Source organism: Pseudophryne corroboree, chromosome 8 (assembly GCF_028390025.1).
Source record: "Pseudophryne corroboree isolate aPseCor3 chromosome 8, aPseCor3.hap2, whole genome shotgun sequence".
NCBI lineage: Eukaryota > Metazoa > Chordata > Amphibia > Anura > Myobatrachidae > Pseudophryne > Pseudophryne corroboree.
This window is the reverse complement of record NC_086451.1, coordinates 208,625,661-208,643,802: the sequence shown is the minus strand read 5'-3', so window position 1 is coordinate 208,643,802 and position 18,142 is coordinate 208,625,661. Positions and strand designations below refer to the sequence as shown.

The 18,142-nt window shown below is 48.6% G+C and overlaps 1 protein-coding gene across 4 annotated transcripts in view; it reads left to right on the top strand.

Annotated features, from left to right (window-relative positions):
* The window catches only part of EDA2R (ectodysplasin A2 receptor), a 272,056-nt gene that overhangs the window by 128,673 nt on the left and 125,241 nt on the right, over positions 1-18,142 (top strand). For all 4 annotated transcript variants that reach the window (XM_063937068.1, XM_063937069.1, XM_063937070.1 and 1 more), the window contains one exon: positions 5,053-5,190. In XM_063937068.1, coding sequence (XP_063793138.1) covers positions 5,053-5,190 — 138 coding nt within the window. The remainder of the gene's footprint in view (positions 1-5,052; positions 5,191-18,142) is intronic.

The following is an 18,142-nucleotide window of genomic DNA, read 5'->3' as shown; positions in this document are numbered from 1 at the left end:
GTGTTGTACTCTGTACCTGGAGTCACTCTGTACCTGGAGTCACTCTGTACCTGTGTTGTAGTCTGTACCTGGAGTCACTCTGTACCTGTGTTGTACTCTGTACCTGGAGTCACTCTGTACCTGTGTTGTAGTCTGTACCTGGAGTCACTCTGTACCTGTGTTGTAGTCTGTACCTGGAGTCACTCTGTACCTGTGTTGTACTCTGTACCTGGAGTCACTCTGTACCTGTGTTGTACTCTGTACCTGGAGTCACTCTGTACCTGTGTTGTAGTCTGTACCTGGAGTCACTCTGTACCTGTGTTGTACTCTGTACCTGGAGTCACTCTGTACCTGTGTTGTACTCTGTACCTGGAGTCACTCTGTACCTGTGTTGTAGTCTGTACCTGGAGTCACTCTGTACCTGTGTTGTACTCTGTACCTGGAGTCACTCTGTACCTGTGTTGTAGTCTGTACCGGGAGTCACTCTGTACCTGTGTTGTACTTTGTACCTGGAGTCACTCTGTACCTGTGTTGTAGTCTGTACCGGGAGTCACTCTGTACCTGTGTTGTACTCTGTACCTGGAGTCACTCTGTACCTGTGTTGTACTCTGTACCTGGAGTCACTCTGTACCTGTGTTGTAGTTTGTACCGGGAGTCACTCTGTACCTGTGTTGTACTCTGTACCTGGAGTCACTCTGTGCCTGTGTTGTAGTCTGTACCTGGAGTCACTCTGTACCTGTGTTGTACTCTGTACCTGGAGTTACTCTGTACCTGTGTTGCAGGGCCAGCCTGTGGTGTTGCAGGGCCAGCCTGTGCTCTGGGCTGGCCCTGCCTACCGTGCACTTTGCAACATTGCTGTGCTGCTCCCTCTGATTGCTGAAGCCTCAATCCCAGTTATCCTGGAAATTCTGGGATTGAGATTTTCTGCAGCGGGGTACACTGTGTTCCACAGGGAATACATCGGGGTGTAGAGATGGATCATGATCCAGAGGCACCAACAGGCTAAAGCTTTAGACTGTCCCAGAATGCCTTACAGGGCCTCCTCTATAACCCCGCCACTCAGTTTTAGAGTTGGTGTCTGCATGAAGTAGGTCACTTAACAGGGAGTCTGCGCTAGGCATCCCTGAAAAAGCTTTTTAGAAGACTTCAAGGGCTACAGCACTTCATATGTCAGTGTGACATACTGTGCTGCGGCTCCATCACCTCCCCAGTGGCGTTGCATACTCCCGCTGGCTCTGTTCCTGGGTACTTGCAGCGGACGCTCTCCTGGATCGCGTGGCTGCTACTAAGGGAGGCGGTAAGAGGGTCCCCCAGGCGCCATTAAATCGCTTTCCGGACGCGGTTTAAGGTGACGAACTGCGACGCTGGCGTGGACACTGTGACAGAGCAGGGACCCCATTATATCCACCAGGGCATAGGAGCACAGGTCGGATAGTTAATTATCCACTTTAATAAGACTCCATAGTACCCGGTGGTGAGGACCAGCATAGGGGAAAAGGCGCTTGACCTGTAGCCTATCCCCCAGCTCCGGGCGCCATCTACTGCTGGTGTTCCCGCCCTGGAGCTGCCTCAACTCTCCCTCACTCCCTGACTGAGACTCTGGGTACCATCTTCTCACAGTAGCTGCGACTGGTCTCCGGGACTGCAGTGCAAGGTCTCCTCTATAAATCCGCCTGATTCATCAGCGCTGTGATTTTACAGACACTTAAGTATTCTACGTGTCATTTTAAGACAGTTTTAGTTAAAAACAAGTGTACCTCTACCAGAACATATTGTAAGAGTATTATGATATATACATCCAGTCTCGGGCCGTGCATTGTTTTATATATATATATATATATATCTATTTACTGGTCTAGTGCAGTTTTATTGTCTGACTAAAATAATTATCTGCATTTCACTTTCAGTGTATCCCAGCTATAGCTATCACTGTATTCTGTACCCTAGGGGACTAGGTGAATCAGGGTCTATTATATAGTGCTGCGCAGTATTTACAGTTAAGTGTATTCTACTGTGTATTTCAGTCACCTCATACTGCATTTATTCTCTGTTTGTGTCCTGTACATACTATCACATAAATAGGGCATTTATTTGCAGGTTTTGTATTTGTCTGGCTGTATCGCACTCTTAGGCTGTAGGGTTACATTCACTATAATGTCTACCACAAAGGGCTGGAAATCCGTGGACGCTCCTGCATCATGCAGCGCATGCGCCAAGGATTTATCTGAGGGGGAAGCTTCGAGAGATGGTCTGTGTAATATGTGCCATACATCTCCCAGTCAGTCCGCTGCTCCTGTAGTCAATCAGGAGCCACCTCGGGTGACGTTCTCAACTATGCTTATAACACACCTTATGCCCCCTATGGGACCTCCTGTGCCATTGCAGCCGCATATCGTCCCTGTGGTAAATCCGCCCTGGGCGGATACTCTGTCTACCCAGATACAACAATTAAATCAAGCTTTGGTTAGTCAAAAACCTACTGGGTCCCTCTGGGGTCAAGGGGTCATTTAAGCGGGACGCTTCCTCCTCACAATCCACTAATATCTCAGATGAAAACTTCTGATGAGGATGGGGAGTATACTGATCCATCAGACACTGATACAGTTGCTTCTGACGAGGAATCTACAACTCAAGTTGATGTCCCTGACCTAGTGGAGGCTATTAAACTGATTTTACAAATCGATGATGATGTAGATCCCATTACTGCGTCTAAGAAACCTTATAAATTTAAACGTCAGAAGGTAGCTAGAGTGGTCTTACCGCATTCTGATCATTTAGTAGACATACGTCAGAAACCCTGGTCTTCTCCAGGAAAGAAATTCTCCCTGTCTAAAAGATGCTAGCTCGTTATCCTCTCCCTGCTGAGTTGTGTAACAAGTGGGAAAATTCACCGCCAGTGGATTCCCATGTCACCCGTCTTGCGGTGTCATCTACTCTGCCTGTCATCACTGTCACCTCACTGAAGGAACCGACAGATAGGCATGTGAAGGGATGCCTGACGTCTATTTACTCCCTTACAGGTGCTGTACATAGACCCACTATAGCGGCCTCCTGTGCCGCAAAAGGAATTGAAGCATGGGTTCAGGCAATAGAGGGTGAGCTGCCTCAGGATATATCTGACACTGCCAGACAATATCTGTCTCATATTACCACCGCCTCCCAATATACTCAGGAGGCGTCCTCTGAGGCAAGTGTAATGGCGGCCAAGGCGTCGACTATGTCCATCCTGGCTCGCCGAATTCTGTGGTTGAGGTCATGGAAGGTGGACCTGGACTCCAAAAAGACCTTGGAGGTACTTCCTTTTAAGGGAGACATCCTATTTGGGGAAGATCTGAATAAGATTGTGACTGACTTAGCGGCTGCTAAGACTGCATTTCTCCCGAATACTAATCCTTCTGCACAGAAGGCAAAGAGCAGTACTTTTCGTTCCTTTTGACCTCAAGGGAAAGCAAAGGGTCAGACATACCCGATACAAGCTCGTGCTCCCAATACCACTGAGCCCAAAACAAAACAATCCTGGGCCACTCATCAGCCTGCTTCCAAACAAGAGAAGCCTGCTGCATGATGGGTGCAGGCCTCCCCCTGGGGCATCCCAGCGTGGGAGGCCGACTTCTGCAGTACACTTAGATCTGGTTAAAGACCACTTCAGATGCATGGGTGCGAGAAGTTGTCTCTCACGGGTACGCAGTCTCTTTCACGAGGCCTCCTTCAAGGTTCACATATCTGCCTTGTCGGTGTGGTTTCAGAGAAAAATTGCGTCTATACCTGATGTTCATACAGTCACTCAGGGCGTACTGCGGATTCAGCCTCCCTATGTCCCTCCTGTGGCTCCATGGGATCTGCCGTTCTGAATGCCCTGCAAGATTCTCCATTTGAACATCTTGAGTCAGTGGACCTTAAATGGCTCACAGCCAAGGTCCTGTTTTTGCTGGCTATTGCCTCTGCTAGAAGGGTGTCAGACTTAGGCGCTTTGTCCTGTCGTCCACCCTTTTTGATATTTCATTGTGACCGAGCAGTTCTTTGAACTCGCCCTGGTTATTTACCTAAGGTGGTTCCAGCCTTCATCTCTTCTGAATTGTCCTCCAAAGAACGGTCTTTGGATGTGGTACGGGCTCTCCGTATATATGTGGAGAGGACTGCCTCTATCAGGAGGTCAGATACCCTCTTTGTACTGTTTGTTTTCCACAAACGTGGCTGGCCTGCGAATAAGCAAACCTTGGCCAGATGGTTTAGAATGGTGATTGCACAAGCTTATGCGCAGGCTGGGCTCCCAGCTCCTGCTGCTATTAAAGCCCATTCTTCTCGGTCTGTTGGACCCACTTAGGCGGCCCGCCGTCACGCGTCCACAGAACAATTGTGTAAGGAGGCTACGTGGTCCTCAGTGAACACGTTTATTAGGTTCTATGCCTTTGATACTTCCGCCTCCCAGGATGCTTCCTTTGGATGCTGGGTTCTCATGCTCGCTAAGGTGCGTCCCCTCCCTTGAGGAACTGCTTTAGGACATCCCCGATGTAATCCCTGTGGAACACAGTGTACCCCGCTGCAGAAAAGGAGATTTATGGTAGACTTACCATGGTTAAATCTCTTTTTGCGAGGTACGCTGGGTTCCACAGGGCGCCCACCTGACGCACTTAGCTTCTTTGGGTTTGTATGGCATTAGCCGCTAGTCCCTTCTCCTGTCGTGAGAACGTAGTTCTATGTGACTAACATCTGCCTTCTCTTTTACCTGCTTCTGCATTGGATGACTGGTTAACAAAACTGAGCTCACAGTACCTGTAAGTGCGGTTATAGAGGAGGCCCCGCAATGCATTCTGGGACAGTCTAAAGCTTTAGCCTGTTGGTGCCTCTGGATCAAGATCCATCTCTACACCCCGATGCATTCCCTGTGGAACCCAGTGTACCTCGCAGAAAGAGATTTAACCATGGTAAATCTACCATAAATCTCCTTTTTTCAATCCCAAATCCTAGGATTGAAAAAATGATGCGGGATTGGCTTCCCTAACTATGATGAATTGGGAGATCAGTACTTGGGGAATTTCATCAAAATAAACCTCTCTCATTTTTTCTTTGCAGCTTTCCAAAGATCGCAGGACTTTGTACACCAGCCCGGACAACTAGCGCAACAATGGGAATCTACACATAGCCCCTGTGAAGAACAACCAATCCCCCCTTGCTGCTTTGGAACCTCAGACATTTCTGGACAGGTGCCAGGTGAGTTATTTTTACTATTTCTAGTCTCAGGCACGTGATATAGGCTTTATTAATATGAGGGGATATCTCTCTCCTGGAGGATTACAAGGTATAGGGAGGCCAGTTTGTAGATCCTATTGGCTATATGTACTGTAAGTTACAAATATACCTTTCTGACTCTGGTGACTTGTAATTGGGCAGCTGTTTATTGTCTGAGTAACCTCATATATTTTGTTGATTCAAGCTTTCAAGATACTGTACTTGGGTATACTCTAGGGACTGGTCTATCCCTCCCTTATGTATCTTTATCCTTATACCCAGGGCCAACCTCCTATCACTTATACAGTATGTCGCCCAAATCTAAGGCTTTAACATCCTTGTCATCTTTCTGGGCTACTATAATTAGAGATGCGCAGATAGCAATATTAACAGTACAGCGACAGTGCAGATTTTCTCTGTGGTGCACGGAAAAAACTATGATGTTGGTGGTCAGAGGTACCAGGCACGGTCGAAACTCCAGCACCTTGCGGCCATCACCATGTCTGACTAATCCATTGGAAAATCAGGCCACACACCTCATGCTGCTCAAATGTTCACCTGTTTCATTCTATATGATGCCATACATTACTGAGTGAGGTGCAGTGCCATTACATACTCTATTTTATATCATGTTTCACTGTGACCTCCTATACCTATTGTTACTGCTACTATACATACAAGATTGTGCCCTGAATGTAATAGTTATGCCAGTGTCAACACTTCTAGGCACATGTTTTAACCCCTGTGGTGTATTGACGGGGGCATGTCATCTGCATATACTGTAAAACTGGATAACGCAGCAAACTGCCCCCGCTTACTTACCTTCTCCCCATCCCACCAGCACTAATTACCAGTGGGGAGTCCTGAGGATCACTGGGCCAATACCAGGGCAGTGATGTTGGGACTGACTTTAAAAAAAAAACTTTCTCTAACGTCCTAAGTGGATGCTGGGACTCCGTAAGGACCATGGGGAATAGCGGCTCCGCAGGAGACAGGGCACAAAATAAAAGCTTGAGATATCAGGTGGTGTGCACTGGCTCCTCCCCCTATGACCCTCCTCCAAGTCTGTTAGATTTTTGTGCCCGGCCGAGAAGGGTGCAAACTAGGTAGCTCTCCAGAGCTGCTTAGAATAAAAGTTTAGTTAGGTTTTTTTATTTTCAGTGAGTCCTGCTGGCAACAGGCTCACTGCATCGTGGGACTAAGGGGAGAAGAAGCGAACTCACCTGAGTGCAGAGTGGATTGGGCTTCTTAGGCTACTGGACGTTAGCTCCAGAGGGACGATCACAGGTTCAGCCTGGATGGGTCACCGGAGCCGCGCCGCCGTCCCCCTTACAGAGCCAGAAGAGACGAAGGTCCGGTGAAAGCGGCGGCAGAAGACATCCTGTCTTCAAGACTAAGGTAGCGCACAGCACCGCAGCTGTGCGCCATTGCTCTCAGCACACTTCACACTCCGGTCACTGAGGGTGCAGGGCGCTGGGGGGGAGCGCCCTGAGACGCAATATAACACACATATACCTTAGCTGGCAAAAGGAATACATCACATATAGCTCCAGGGCTATATGGATGTATTTTTTCCCCTGCCATTTTACACAAAAAAGCGGGAGTTAAGGACGTCGTGAAGGGGCGGGGCCTATCTCCTCAGCACACTGGCGCCATTATTCCCTCACAGCTCCGCTGGAAGGACGGCTCCCTGATTCTCCCCTGCAGTACTGCATCTGATTCAGGGTAAAAAAGAGAAGGGGGGGCATTTTGGCAGCAAATAACTAGATTAACAGCAGCTATAAGGGATTAACACTTATATAAGGTTATCCCTGTAGGTATATATATAGCGCTGGGTGTGTGCTGGCAGACTCTCCCTCTGTCTCTCCAAAGGGCTAAGTGGGGTCCTGTCCTCTATCAGAGCATTCCCGGTGTGTGTGCTGGTACGCGTGTGTCGACATGTATGAGGAGGAAAATGAGGTGGAGGCGGAGCAGTTGCCTGTGTTAGTGATGTCACCCCCTAGGGAGTCGACACCTGACTGGATGATTGTGTTTAAGCAATTAAGTGATAATGTCAGCAATTTACAAAAAACTGTTGACGACATGAGAAAGCCGGCAAATCAATTAGTGCCTGTTCAGGCGTCTCAGACACCCTCAGGGGCCCTAAAACGGCCGCTACCTCAGTGGGTCGACACGGATCCAGATACAGATACTGAATCTAGTGTCGACGGTGACGAGACAAACGTAATGTCCAGTAGGGCCACACGTTACATGATCACGGCAATGAAAGAGGCATTGAACCTTTCTGACACTACAAATACCTCAAAGGCGGGTATTATGTGGGGTGTGAAAAAACTGCCAATAGTTTTTCCTGAGTCTGAGGAAATAAATGAGGTGTGTGATAAAGCGTGGGTTTCCCCCGATAAAAAACAGCTAATTTCTAATAAGTTATTAGCACTATACCCTTTCCCGCCAGAGGTTAGGGCACGGTGGGAAACACCCCCTAGGGTAGATAAGGCGCTCACACGTTTATCTAAACAAGTAGCGTTACCGTCCCCTGATACGGCCACCCTCAAAGAACCAGCTGATAGGAGGCTGGAAAATATCCTGAAAAGTATATACACACATACTGGTGTTATACTGCGACCAGCAATCGCATCAGCCTGGATGTGCAGTGCTGGAGTCGCATGGGCGGATTCCCTGACTGAGAATATTGATACCCTGGATAGGGACAATATTCTGTTAACTATAGAACATTTAAAGGATGCATTGCTATATATGCGTGATGCGCAGAGGGATATTTGTACCCTGGCATCAAGAGTAAGCGCAATGTCCATCTCTGCCAGAAGAGCATTATGGACCAGACAGTGGTCAGGGGACGCAGATTCCAAACGGCACATGGAAGTATTGCCGTATAAGGGGGAGGAGTTATTTGGGGCTGGTCTAACAGACCTGGTGGCCACGGCAACAGCTGGAAAATCCACCTTTTTACCCCAGGTTACTTCACATCAACAGAAAAAGACACAGTCTTTTCAAACTCAGTCCTTTCGTTCCCATAAGTACAAGCGAGCAAAAGGTCACTCTTTTCTGCCCAAGGGCAGAGGAAGAGGAAAAAGGCAGCACCATGCAGCCGCTTCCCAGGAGCAGAAGCCCTCCCCTGCTTCTGCCAAGTCTTCAGCATGACGCTGGGGCTTTACAAGCAGACTCAGACAAAACTAAAGTCTCCCTCCGACAGGGAGGCAGTTCTGGAAGCCATTCACAAGCTGTACTCCCAGCAGGTGATAATCAAGGTACCCCTCTTACAACAGGGGAAGGGGTATTATTCCACACTATTTGTGGTACCGAAGCCGGACGGCTCGGTGAGACCAATATTAAATCTAAAATCTTTGAACACTTACATAAAAAGGTTCAAATTCAAGATGGAGTCACTCAGAGCGGTGATAGCGAACCTGGAAGAGGGGGACTATATGGTGTCGCTGGACATCAAGGATGCGTATCTCCACGTCCCAATATATCCTTCTCACCAAGGGTACCTCAGGTTTGTAGTACAAAACTGTCATTATCAGTTTCAGACGCTGCCGTTTGGATTGTCCACGGCGCCTCTGGTCTTTACCAAGGTAATGGCCGAAATGATGATTCTTCTACGAAGAAAAGGCATCTTAATTATCCCTTACTTGGACGATCTCCTGATAAGGGCAAGAACCAAGGAACAGTTAGAAGTCGGAGTGGCACTATCTCAGGTAGTGCTAAGTCAGCACGGATGGATTCTAAATATTCCAAAATCGCAGCTGATTCCAACGACACGTCTACTGTTCTTAGGAATGATTCTGGACACTGTCCAGAAGAAGGTGTTTCTCCCGGAGGAGAAGGCCAGGGAGTTATCCGAGCTAGTCAGGAACCTCCTAAAACCAGGACAGGTCTCAGTGCATCAGTGCACAAGGGTCCTGGGAAAAATGGTGGCTTCTTACGAAGCGATTCCATTCGGAAGATTCCATGCAAGAACTTTTCAGTGGGATCTACTGGGAAAATGGTCCGGATCGCATCTTCAGATGCATCAACGGATAACCCTGTCGCCAAGGACAAGGGTGTCTCTCCTGTGGTGGCTTCAGAGGGCTCATCTACTAGAGGGCCGCAGATTTGGCATTCAGGATTGGATCCTGGTAACCACGGATGCCAGCCTGAGAGGCTGGGGAGCAGTCACACAGGGAAGGAATTTCCAGGGCTTGTGGTCAAGCATGGAAACATCTCTTCATATAAACATTCTAGAACTAAGGGCCATTTACGATGCCTTAATTCAAGCAAAACCTCTGCTTCAGGGTCAGGCGGTGTTGATCCAGTCGGACAACATCACGTCAGTCGCCCACATAAACAGACAGGGCGGCACGAGAAGCAGGAGGGCAATGGCAGAAACTGCAAGGATTCTTCGCTGGGCGGAAAATCATGTGATAGCACTGTCAGCAGTGTTCATTCCGGGAGTGGACAACTGGGAAGCAGACTTCCTCAGCAGACACGACCTTCACCCGGGAGAGTGGGGACTTCACCCAGAAGTCTTCCACCAAATTGTAAACCGTTGGGAAAGACCAAAGGTGGACATGATGGCGTCACGTCTAAACAAAAAACTGGACAGATATTGCGCCAGGTCAAGGGACCCTCAGGCAATAGCAGTGGACGCTCTGGTAACGCCGTGGGTGTACCAGTCAGTGTATGTATTCCCTCCTCTGCCCCTCATACCGAAAGTATTGAGAATCATAAGAAGGAGAGGAGTAAGAACTATACTCGTGGTTCCGGATTGGCCAAGAAGGTCTTGGTACCCGGAACTTCAAGAGATGCTCACGGACGAACCGTGGCCTCTACCTCTAAGACAGGACCTGCTACTGCAGGGGCCTTGTCTGTTCCAAGACTTACCGCGGCTGCGTTTGACGGCATGGCGGTTGAACGCCGGATCCTGAAGGACAAGGGCATTCCAGAAGAAGTCATCCCTACTCTGGTAAAAGCCAGAAAGGAAGTAACCGCAAAACATTATCACCGCATTTGGCGTAAATATGTTGCGTGGTGTGAGGCCAAGAAGGCCCCTACACAGGAATTTCAACTGGGTCGTTTCTTGCATTTCCTGCAAACAGGACTGTCTATGGGCCTAAAATTAGGGTCCATTAAGGTTCAAATTTCGGCCCTGTCGATATTCTTCCAGAAAGAACTGGCTTCAGTACCTGAAGTTCAGACATTTGTGAAAGGGGTGCTGCACATACAGCCTCCTTTTGTGCCTCCAGTGGCACCTTGGGATCTCAATGTTGTGTTGAGATTTCTAAAATCACACTGGTTTGAACCATTGTCTACGGTAGATTTAAAATATCTCACGTGGAAGGTGTCGATGCTGTTGGCCTTGGCTTCAGCTAGGCGTGTGTCAGAATTGGCGGCTTTATCATGTAAAAGCCCTTACCTAAATTTTCATTCTGACAGGGCGGAATTGAGGACTCGTCCTCAATTTCTACCTAAGGTGGTTTCTGCATTTCACATGAACCAACCTATTGTGGTACCTGCGGCTACTAGGGACTTAGAGGACTCTAAGTTGCTGGACGTTGTCAGGGCCTTGAAAATATATGTTTCTCTATCGTCCTAAGTGGATGCTGGGGTTCCTGAAAGGACCATGGGGAATAGCGGCTCCGCAGGAGACAGGGCACAAAAAAGTAAAGCTTTACTAGGTCAGGTGGTGTGCACTGGCTCCTCCCCCTATGACCCTCCTCCAGACTCCAGTTAGATTTTGTGCCCGAACGAGAAGGGTGCAATCTAGGTGGCTCTCCTAAAGAGCTGCTTAGAGAAAGTTTAGTTTAGGTTTTTTTCTTTACAGTGAGTCCTGCTGGCAACAGGATCACTGCAACGTGGGACTTAGGGGGAAAGTAGTAAACTCACCTGCATGCAGAGTGGATTTGCTGCTTGGCTACTGGACACCATTAGCTCCAGAGGGATCGAACACAGGCCCAGCCGTGGAGTCCGGTCCCGGAGCCGCGCCGCCGACCCCCTTGCAGATGCTGAAGCGTGAAGAGGTCCGGAAACCGGCGGCTGAAGACTCCTCAGTCTTCATAAGGTAGCGCACAGCACTGCAGCTGTGCGCCATTTTCCTCTCAGCACACTTCACTGGGCAGTCACTGAGGGTGCAGAGCGCTGGGGGGGGGCGCTCTGAGAGGCAAATATAAACCTTATACAAGGCTAAAAATACCTCACATATAGCCCATAGGGGCTATATGGAGATATTTAACCCCTGCCTGACTGGAAAAATAGCGGGAGAAGAACCCGCCGAAAAAGGGGCGGGGCCTATCTCCTCAGCACACGGCGCCATTTTCTGTCACAGCTCCGCTGGTCAGGACGGCTCCCAGGTCTCTCCCCTGCACTGCACTACAGAAACAGGGTAAAACAGAGAGGGGGGGCACATTAATGGCTATATATATATATATTATATATTAAAGCAGCTATAAGGGAGCACTTAATATAAGGATATCCCTTGTATATATAGCGCTTTGTGGTGTGTGCTGGCAGACTCTCCCTCTGTCTCCCCAAAAGGGCTAGTGGGTCCTGTCTTCATTAGAGCATTCCCTGTGAGTTTGCGGTGTGTGTCGGTACGGGGTGTCGACATGTATGAGGACGATATTGGTGTGGAGGCGGAGCAATTGCCAAATATGCAGATGTCACCCCCCAGGGGGTCGACACCAGAATGGATGCCTTTATTTGTGGAATTACGTGATGGTTTATCTTCCCTTAAACAGTCAGTTGAGGACATGAGGCGGCCGGACAATCAATTAATGCCTGTCCAGGCGCCTCAAACACCGTCAGGGGCTGTAAAACGCCCTTTGCCTCAGTCGGTCGACACAGACCCAGACACAGGCACTGATTCCAGTGACGACGGTAGAAATTCAAACGTATTTTCCAGTAGGGCCACACGTTATATGATTTTGGCAATGAAGGAGACGTTACATTTAGCTGATACTACAGATACCGTAAAACAGGGTATTATGTATGGTGTGAAAAAACTACAAACAGTTTTTCCTGAATCAGAAGAATTAAATGACGTGTGTGATGAAGCGTGGGTTGCTCCTGATAAAAAGTTGATAATTTCAAAAAAGTTATTGGCATTATACCCTTTCCCGCCAGAGGTTAGGGCGCGCTGGGAAACACCCCCTAAGGTGGACAAGGCGCTCACACGCTTATCCAAACAAGTGGCGTTACCCTCTCCTGAGACGGCCGCACTTAAGGATCCATCAGATAGAAAGATGGAAGTTATTCAAAAGAATATATACACACATGCAGGTGTTATACTACGACCAGCTATAGCAACTGCCTGGATGTGCAGTGCTGGAGTAGTTTGGTCAGAATCCCTGATTGAAAATATTGATACCCTAGATAGGGACAATGTTTTACTGTCGTTAGAACAAATAAAGGATGCATTTATCTATATGCGTGATGCACAGAGGGATATTTGCACACTGGCATCTCGGGTGAGTGCTATGTCCATTTCAGCCAGAAGAGCCTTATGGACACGACAGTGGACAGGCGATGCGGATTCAAAACGTCACATGGAGGTTTTGCCGTATAAAGGGGAGGAGTTATTTGGAGTTGGTCTATCAGACTTGGTGGCCACGGCTACTGCCGGGAAATCCACTTTTTTACCTCAAGTCACTCCCCAACAGAGAAAGGCACCGACCTTTCAACCGCAGCCTTTTCGCTCCTACAAAAATAAGAGAGCAAAGGGTTTGTCGTACCTGCCACGAGGCAGAGGAAGAGGGAAGAGACACCAACAGGCAGCTCCTTCCCAGGAACAGAAGCCCTCCCCGGCTCCTGCAAAAACCTCAGCATGACGCTGGGGCCTCTCAAGCGGACTCGGGGACAGTGGGCGGCCGTCTCAAAAATTACAGCGCGCAGTGGGCTCACTCGCAGGTAGACCCCTGGATCCTGCAGATAATATCTCAGGGGTACAGGTTGGAATTAGAGACGGATCCTCCTCATCGTTTCCTGAAGTCTGCTTTACCAACCGTCTCTTCCGAAAGGGAGAGGGTGTTGGAAGCCATTCACAAGCTGTACGCTCAGCAGGTGATAGTCAAAGTACCCCTATTACAACAAGGAAAGGGGTATTATTCCACTCTATTTGTGGTACCGAAGCCGGATGGCTCGGTAAGGCCTATTCTAAATCTGAAGTCCTTGAACCTCTACATAAAAAAGTTCAAGTTCAAGATGGAGTCACTCAGAGCAGTGATAGCGAACCTGGAAGAAGGGGACTTTATGGTATCCTTGGACATCAAGGATGCGTATCTACACGTTCCGATTTACCCCGCACACCAGGGGTACCTCAGGTTCATTGTTCAAAACTGTCACTATCAGTTTCAGACGCTGCCGTTCGGATTGTCCACGGCGCCTCGGGTCTTTACCAAGGTAATGGCCGAGATGATGATTCTTCTTCGAAGAAAAGGCGTATTAGTTATCCCATACTTGGACGATCTCCTAATAAGGGCAAGGTCCAGAGAACAGCTGGAGACAGCTTTAGCACTATCTCAAGAGGTGCTAAGACAACACGGGTGGATTCTGAATATTCCAAAATCCCATTTAATCCCGACAACTCGTCTGCTGTTCCTAGGAATGATTCTGGACACGGTTCAGAAAAAGGTTTTCCTTCCAGAGGAAAAAGCCAAGGAGTTATCCGATCTGGTCAGGAACCTCCTAAAACCAGGAAAGGTGTCAGTACATCAATGCACAAGAGTCCTGGGAAAAATGGTGGCTTCTTACGAAGCAATTCCATTCGGCAGATTCCATGCAAGAATATTCCAAAGGGATCTGTTGGACAAATGGTCAGGGTCGCATCTGCAGATGCACCTGCGAATAACCCTGTCACCAAAGACAAGGGTGTCACTTCTGTGGTGGTTGCAGAAGGCTCACCTATTAGAAGGCCGCAGATTCGGCATTCAGGATTGGATCCTGGTGACCACGGACGCCAGCCTGAGAGGCTGGGGAGCAGTCACACAAGGAAGAAACTTCCAGGGAGTATGGACGAGTCTGGAAAAGTCTCTTCACATAAACATTCTGGAACTAAGAGCAATCTACAATGCTCTAAGCCAGGCGGAACTTCTCCTGAAAGGAAAGCCGGTGTTGATTCAGTCGGACAACATCACGGCGGTCGCCCATGTAAACAGGCAGGGCGGCACAAGAAGCAGGAGTGCAATGGCAGAAGCTGCCAAGATTCTTCGCTGGGCGGAGAATCACGTGATAGCACTGTCAGCAGTGTTCATCCCGGGCGTGGACAACTGGGAAGCAGACTTCCTCAGCAGACACGATCTTCATCCGGGAGAGTGGGGTCTACATCCAGAAGTCTTCAACATGTTAATAGACCGTTGGGAAAGACCAATTGTAGACATGATGGCGTCTCGCCTCAACAAGAAACTGGACAAATATTGCGCCAGGTCAAGAGATCCACAGGCAATAGCTGTGGACGCACTGGTAACTCTTTGGGTGTACCAGTCAGTGTATGTGTTTCCTCCTCTGCCGCTCATACCAAAGGTATTGAAGATCATACGGCAAAGAAGAGTAAGAACAATACTAGTGGTTCCGGATTGGCCGAGAAGGACTTGGTATCCGGAACTTCAAGAGATGCTCACGGACGAACCGTGGCCTCTACCTCTGAGAAGGGACCTGCTACAGCAGGGTCCCTGTCTTTTTCAAGACTTACCGCGGCTGCGTTTGACGGCATGGCGGTTGAACGCCAGATCCTAAAAGGGAAAGGCATTCCAGAAGAAGTCATTCCTACCTTGATTAAGGCACGGAAGGAAGTCACCGTGAAACATTATCACCGCATTTGGCGAAAATATGTAGCGTGGTGCGAGGATCGGAGTGTTCCGACGGAGGAATTCCAACTGGGTCGTTTCCTACATTTCCTGCAATCAGGATTATCTATGGGTCTCAAATTGGGATCCATTAAGGTTCAAATTTCGGCCCTGTCAATATTCTTCCAAAAAGAATTGGCCTCTGTCCCTGAGGTCCAGACTTTTGTCAAGGGAGTACTGCATATACAGCCTCCTGTGGTGCCTCCGGTGGCACCGTGGGATCTAAATGTAGTTTTAGATTTCCTCAAATCCCATTGGTTTGAACCATTGAAAAAGGTGGATTTGAAATATCTCACATTGAAAGTGACTATGTTACTAGCCCTGGCCTCTGCCAGGAGAGTATCTGAATTGGCGGCTTTATCTTATAAAAGTCCTTATCTAATCTTCCATTCGGATAGGGCAGAACTGCGGACTCGTCCGCATTTTCTCCCTAAAGTGGTATCAGCATTTCATCTGAACCAACCTATTGTGGTGCCTGCGGCCACTAGCGACTTGGAGGACTCCAAGTTGTTGGACGTTGTCAGAGCCTTAAAAATATACATTGCAAGGACGGCTGGAGTCAGAAAATCTGACTCGCTGTTTATATTGTATGCACCCAACAAGTTGGGCGCACCTGCTTCTAAGCAGTCGATTGCTCGTTGGATTTGTAACACAATTCAACTTGCACATTCTGTGGCAGGCCTGCCACAGCCTAAAACTGTAAAAGCCCACTCCACAAGGAAGGTGGGCTCATCTTGGGCGGCTGCCCGAGGGGTCTCGGCATTACAACTCTGCCGAGCAGCTACGTGGTCGGGGGAGAACACGTTTGTAAAATTTTACAAATTTGATACCCTGGCAAAGGAGGACCTGGAGTTCTCTCATTCGGTGCTGCAGAGTCATCCGCACTCTCCCGCCCGTTTGGGAGCTTTGGTATAATCCCCATGGTCCTTTCAGGAACCCCAGCATCCACTTAGGACGATAGAGAAAATAAGAATTTACTTACCGATAATTCTATTTCTCGGAGTCCGTAGTGGATGCTGGGCGCCCATCCCAAGTGCGGATTATCTGCAATACTTGTACATAGTTATTGTTAACTAATTCGGGTTATTGTTAAGGAGCCATCTTTAAGAGGCCCTTTCTGTTGTCATACTGTTAACTGGGTTTAGATCACAAGTTGTACGGTGTGATTGGTGTGGCTGGTATGAGTCTTACCCGGGATTCAAAATGCCTCCCTTATTGTGTATGCTCGTCCGGGCACAGTACCTAACTGGAGTCTGGAGGAGGGTCATAGGGGGAGGAGCCAGTGCACACCACCTGACCTAGTAAAGCTTTACTTTTTTGTGCCCTGTCTCCTGCGGAGCCGCTATTCCCCATGGTCCTTTCAGGAACCCCAGCATCCACTACGGACTCCGAGAAATAGAATTATCGGTAAGTAAATTCTTATTTTCCAGGACGGCTGGAGTCAGGAAAACTGACTCGCTGTTTATCCTGTATGCACCCAACAAGCTGGGTGCTCCTGCTTCAAAGCAGACGATTGCTCGTTGGATTTGTAGTACAATTCAGCTTGCACATTCCGTGGCAGGATTGCCACAGCCAAAATCAGTAAAAGCCCATTCCACAAGGAAAGTGGGCTCATCTTGGGCGGCTGCCCGAGGGGTCTCGGCTTTACAACTTTGCCGAGCAGCTACTTGGTCAGGGGCAAACACGTTTGCTAAATTCTACAAATTTGATACCCTGGCTGAGGAGGACCTGGAGTTCTCTCATTCGGTGCTGCAGAGTCATCCGCACTCTCCCGCCCGTTTGGGAGCTTTGGTATAATCCCCATGGTCCTTACGGAGTCCCAGCATCCACTTAGGACGTTAGAGAAAATAAGATTTTACTTACCGATAAATCTATTTCTCGTAGTCCGTAGTGGATGCTGGGCGCCCATCCCTAGTGCGGATTGTCTGCAATACTTGTATATAGTTATTGTTACAAAAAATTCGGGTTATTATTGTTGAGCCATCTTTTCAGAGGCTCCTTTAAAATTATCATACTGTTAACTGGGTTCAGATCACGAGTTGTACGGTGTGATTGGTGTGGCTGGTATGAGTCTTACCCGGGATTCAATATCCTTCCTTATTATGTACGCTCGTCCGGGCACAGTATCCTAACTGGCTTGGAGGAGGGTCATAGGGGGAGGAGCCAGTGCACACCACCTGATATCTCAAGCTTTTATTTTGTGCCCTGTCTCCTGCGGAGCCGCTATTCCCCATGGTCCTTACGGAGTCCCAGCATCCACTACGGACTACGAGAAATAGATTTATCGGTAAGTAAAATCTTATTTTTTAAAATATTGCTAGAGATGAAGTGTGGGACTATCTCCCCAAGCCAGGCACCTGGAGAGATGCTAGCACTCTTGTTTCAAAATGTGCTCTTTCAAAATGTGCCCTCATAGGAATGATTGTACAGTATGGTGAACAGTGTGATCACCAGGCAAAGCCCCCTGCACTACAGAAAAATCATAAAGTCCACAGATGGGTAAGGTCTCCCCCCAACCTGGCATCCATGAAATCAGGGGCACCCATTTTAGAAAGCAGGGGGGTGGGGAGTGTCACTCTTTCAAATAATGGGTCACATTAGTACTTATTGGTTGGTGATCACTTATGATCACTGGACACTGTTATGCTCTACTACGCATTTGGAGGAGTGGCACTATTTGCCCTTTCCTCCATTAATGACACCAGCAAATTTGTGAGCACCCAGTTATGTTGCCCACTAGTACCTCTTGTCTGGTGATCACCTGTGATCACTGCACAGTTTTACCCTGTGCTACGGAAAATGGGTAGTCTTCAGTATGCCGACTGTCGGGATCCCGGCGCACAGTATACCGGCGCCGGAATCCCGACAGCCGGCATACCGACACTTTCTCTTACGTCCTAGAGGATGCTGGGGACTCCGTAAGGACCATGGGGTATAGACGGGCTCCGCAGGAGACATGGGCACCTAAAAGAACTTTCTAGTATGGTGTCCACTGGCTTCTCCCTCTATGCCCCTCCTCCAGACCTCAGTTAGATCTTGTGCCCAGAGGAGATAGGGTGCATTACAGGGAGCTCTCCTGAGTTTTCTGTGAAAAT